General features: G+C 49.4%; 1 protein-coding gene across 1 annotated transcript; it reads right to left on the minus strand.

Annotated features, from left to right (window-relative positions):
• Positions 1–889: 889 nt before the first annotated feature.
• LOC138071915 (melanoma-associated antigen B18-like) lies at positions 890–1,729 on the minus strand. Its single transcript, XM_068963290.1, has one exon. The coding sequence runs from the start codon at positions 1,727–1,729 to the stop codon at positions 890–892; it is 840 nt and encodes a 279-aa protein (XP_068819391.1).
• Between the last annotated feature and the right edge of the window lie 3,433 nt (positions 1,730–5,162).

Consider the following 5,162-nt stretch of genomic DNA (forward strand, 5'->3'; position numbering starts at 1 on the left):
TAAATTAAGGCAAGAGATATCATATTTTACAAAAAAAAAGGGTTAGAGGAAATAAGGCAAACTACAAATTAAAAGCTTTTTCCTTTATATTTGCTTGTTTTTTGGCTTCTCAATATTATCTGTGGTCACGTTTCACATTGCCATGAAACTCTCTTTCAGCAACATATTACCTACTTCCAGACCATAAAGACATACAGATGGTTCATGAATTTCTTTTACATCTACCAAAACTGTAACTTTAAAAATGCTAAAACAGCAATAAAGAAAACTGGAATATCATTACAAGTCAATATTCTGAAGAAAAAGAATCTGTTAGAAGTAAAAATATTCAATAAAAATGAAATAAATAATATGCAGAAGTTACTAGTTTAAATCAGGAAGAAAATAGAGATCTAAACTTGGTTTGCTCGACCCCTACTAACCTGCACTATCTAGGAGCTTCACTACTCTTTGAGAAAATTCTATTCCATTGTCATCTCACCTTGTGTAGATGGTGAACAACATATTCAGTATGTTCAGTGTGTTTTACATATACCCAACCTGTGGCTTTCAAAACTTTAAAACAGCAAACAATGTGATTTATATGATTAATACATTTGTATTCTGAGGCACAATAAACTTTATGAAAAGTAATTAACATTTGAAAATACTAAACTCCTCCCTCATCTCCTTAATCTACTTTAAATCAACTTTCACTAGATATTTCTCCTATGGATAAAGGAAAAAAGATATATATTTTTAAAAATGAGTTGTACCTAAACTCCCTTACTCCATAAAACTATAAAGAACATACAAGTTTTGTTCCCACCACCCTACTACTCTCTACTGTTTAGGAGCTTGACAGCTCTGTTCCAACACAAAAGGGAAGAAAGTGTCAGGGCCTCCCTCCCTAGATGTGGGAGGAGCTGTAGGACTTGGCCCTGGAAGGGGCACTGGCTTCAGCCATTGTTGGAGCCCTGGCCGTGCCTCTTAGCCCTGCTCTCTCCGCCTGATCTCTCAGAGCCTCGTCATAGAGGTCTGGGAAGGAAGTCGGGACAGTATCGTGGATCTTGGCCAGCACCTCCAACACCTTCATCTTACTGGTCTCAACACAAGCTCTCAGGCCCCACAGGAACTCGTAGTGCAGAGGATCGCTATTGGGCACCTGTCGGTACTTCAGGTACTTCTTCTGCACCAGATCTTTGGTGAGGAACCTTCTGGGCTCCCCAAAGATCCAGTGACTCCTCCCAGTATAGACCCCCAACACACTGAGGAATTCCCAGACATCCTCCCCGGGGGCGTGGTTACTCTTCCTGAAGATAATGCCCAGGAGCACCATGAGGAAACCGGACTTGGGCAGACCACCCCCCTCACTCAGACCTTCATCGCCGCCGAGGTTGAGCTTGTAGATGAGAGCGTAGATGATCATGCTACGGCCGACTACCGTCAGCTTCAGGCCAAAGACCAGCTCCATGTGCTTAGAGGCTCTCCTGAGGATCTCAAGGAAGTGCTGCCTATACTTCCTGCCAACGACCTTCAGCAGGGTGTGCTGCGAGATTGGCTCCTTCTTGGTGTCCTTCTCCAGCAGGAACTCCACCAGCATGCTGGCCTTCCTGGTCAGAGGATCTTTGCGAGTGCTCTGAGTGGCAGGGGCTGCCTGGGAGGCACCTGCACTTTCCTCCCCTGGGCCCTGGGCACCTTCATCAGATCCTGCACAGGAAGGCCCTGCATCAGGAGAGCTAGGGGCCATGGCTCCCAGAAGCTCCTAGTGATCCCCAGTAGCAGGGGAGCTCAGGGGAGAAGCCTGAGGGACAGACGAAGAGGAGGAGGGGCGCTCCTCTTTGGGGGCTGCAGCAGCAGTGGTCTGGGCCTCCTGGGGTCTCTGAGTGTCCCCCTGGACCTGGTGGAATTTCACACGGACATAGTACTTGTTCTTGTGCCTCCAAGGCATGGTGACACTGGTTATGGATCACAGGCACATACGGGCAGGGTGGCAGGCCAGGAGGGCCCCTAGAGGAAGGACAAGCAGATGTTGTGAGCAACTTCAGTGAGGAGATTCCTCCCTGGCTTGAACCCAAGCCGCCTCTGAGGGGATCCTTGAGGCCAGTGCTCTAGGACCCACAAGTCTCGTGTTCTCCTGGTGAGCCCCTCCCTTGAGACTGCTGAGTAAGAAGTGAGAGTGATTGCTGGGGCACAGCCAGACAGCCCTGCCTGGGCGTTAGAGGGAGCCCTGTCGGGGCTGGCTGGGGAGGCAGGTCCTTTCAGTTCACATTTCAGAGTCATGATGAAAACTGGGGCAAGACTCCCTCTTATCCCCCCCCACCCCCAAAGCCACCCACCTTGTTCCCTCTCTTGCTTTGAAGTTGACGGTGCCACCTTCCCTGTCACCTCAGACAATGAGAGGAGGGAATGTTCAGGCCCCCAATGGAGGGAGCCGGGACCCGCCCTTCTGCTGTCTCCAGGCTGCCCCTTCACAACCAAGCTGCAACCTCCCCAGACAGACCACCAAACCATCCCCATGTTTGGCTGGGAGGAAGTGCTGGCTACAGGGGAGGGTCCTGAGTCGGCCTTGTGATGGGGAGGATGGTCATTACCCTGAATCCTCCCGAGCCCTGACATCCTCCCTCTGCTGACCGGCTGCCAGCCCTTAGGAACGAGGTCCCTTCTTCCCCGAGTGTCCTGTGTTGGCGATCGTAGTCAGGGAGCCCCTCAGCCTTTAGAACTGCCCAGATGCTGACTGGTTGCTCTCCGGCCAAGTCATGCTGGGTGAGGGCTTAGGGGTGGCCGCCAATCTGGTGTGTTGAGACACTCAGTCACCCCATGGGTCCCTCCTTCACTCCACAGAATCCCGGACTTCCCTCCCACCGAACAGAGCCAGGGTCCACCAACCCCGCACCCAGATCCACCACCCCTGGACCCAGGTTATGTCCCGAGAACCTGCGTTCGTAGACGATGGACATTGCACCTAAAAGCCAGGCCCGAGCCTACAGGCCTAGAGCAGGTGCGGGTTGCCAGGGGACTGTGAAGTCCCCACTTTTCGGATGGAAAAATGTGTTGGGAGTGCCAGGGCGTATCTTTGTAACTATCCAGTGCACTTGTAGCTCATGTCACCTCCGACTTGGACCCCTGATGAGACCTCGGACTCCTCCCTCTGGGCACAGCTACAGCAGCTCTCAAAGATAGCAGTCCTCTCAAAGATGGCATCACACCCCATCGTGGATAGGGGGCCGTCACTTCCTATCGTGCTTCTGGGCTCCAGGAGGACAGCAGGGGCACAGCCTGGGTGGGCGGGGTTCTGGGGGAGTTTCCGGCAAGAGGGGGGATGTGGTCCCTTCTTTGACTCATAGTGGGTTCTCGGATGTCTCTGCTGATCTCAGTCAACTGGCCTCACTCCTTGCCTCTCACTTCTCTCAGTAAACCAAGCAGGAAGAATTTGGGAGCCTGAGCCTGACAGCCTTCCTGGAGCTGCTGAGACAGACAGTGAGGGCACTCTGGGGCTCCTTCTTGTGTGCTGAGTGATGTTCTCTGTCCACTATCCCTGTCTTCCCCTGACCGTAATGCTGCCTTATGTGCTGTCTGCTGACTTGAGAGCCAAGGCCTCGCCTGGAAGATGTCAAATCCCCAGACTCCTGGTGAGAAGCACACTGGCATCTCATCTGATTGCTTCTGCCTAAGGCTTCCTGGAAATGGCTGCTGCAGGTAAGGTAAGTGAGAGGGAAGGATGGGAGAATGCCTTCTGTGGTGTGGAATCCCTCACATCTCACTCAGGATCTTCATGTTGACTGCAGGTGGAGCCTGGAAACCCTTCCCTTTCTGGTATAAAACCACCCCTGTCCCCAACCATGCTCCACACAATCCCAGCAGAGAAAGTGAAGGGGCTCCTTAGCCTGATGGTTCTCACTGTCGGCTCTTAGCCGAGTGCAGGGGCATTGCTCGAAAGTTCTGAGATGAATTTCTGTCCTTTTGTACAATTATGGTGATACAAGCTTTCCTCTTTTTTCCATGTGTGACAGTCTCTTAAGCTGACCATTTACAAGGGCCAGTTGTCATCCACTAACAAAGCTTGTGCTGGTTATTGCATGACCTCTGGGCCATACTGCCATGTCCACCCCAAACTTTGGTGCCCTATGATCCTGGGATGGGGCTCTGAGATGCTGCCTCAGGTTCCTTCAGTGAAGCAGTAGAGGCTCATGGTCCCATGGACCAGTGGAAGAACCAACCACTCCAGTTTAAAGCCTTTTCCAGCTGATCCTGTTGTCTGTTTCCTCTGTGGCCGACACACCTGTGTCAGCCTCAGAGTACTCCCCAACCTGGGCACTCATAGGGTCAAGTTCAGTGGAGACTTATTGTTCCTCAGGGATTATTTCTTTTGTGTTCTTGCTTTTGCTGCTAGTTGTCCTTATTCCTTGTATAAGTTTTCCATGGTTTGTTCTGGGTACAGGAAACAGCCGCCCACGTGTGATTGTGGTGTCAGCTACTCTGGATGTGGTACTAAATCTGTAAAGGATTTAAGGAAAATCGACAGTCTTAGAATGTGTCCTCATGAATACACATACCATACTATTCTGTTTGAGATTTCCTTTTTCCTAAGGCACTCAGGAAATTCTTCTTGTTGCCTTCGTGTAGACTGCATGCATTTTTCTAAGGTTTCTTTGTAGCTACATTTTTCATATTGTTGCTTTTGTTTATGGTGTGTTTTCTATTACATGGTCTGAGTATTGTCAATTCTTCCAGACCGGTCGCTTGATTTTGCTGTGTTGATCTTTTTTATGCCAGGTTTCTGAAGTTACTTATATGTGTCAATATTTTCTGTGCCCGTTTCTTAAGAATTTCAATTCGAGGATCAAATTCTTACCATGATAGTTTGCTTTTCATTATTGCTGACTTTTATTCATTTTGCATTGGTGCGTGTAACTCTGTACTGGCTATGTGTTCTTATATTTTTTTTCTAGTTTTAAATTAGTAGACTTTTAAAAAGTTGTTTTATCAAAAGATACTTGCTTTGTAATGTTGTGTTGTTTCTGCTATACAACAGGATGCATCAGCATTACGTATACATAGTCCTCCTGCCTGATGAGACTTCTTCCCACACCCTCATCTCACCCCTCTAGGCTGGCACACAGCACCAGGCTGAGCTCCCTGTATTATATAGCAGTTCCCCGCCAGCTATCTTTTGGACACAT

Source organism: Capricornis sumatraensis, chromosome X (assembly GCF_032405125.1).
Source record: "Capricornis sumatraensis isolate serow.1 chromosome X, serow.2, whole genome shotgun sequence".
NCBI classification, from domain to species: Eukaryota; Metazoa; Chordata; class Mammalia; order Artiodactyla; family Bovidae; genus Capricornis; species Capricornis sumatraensis.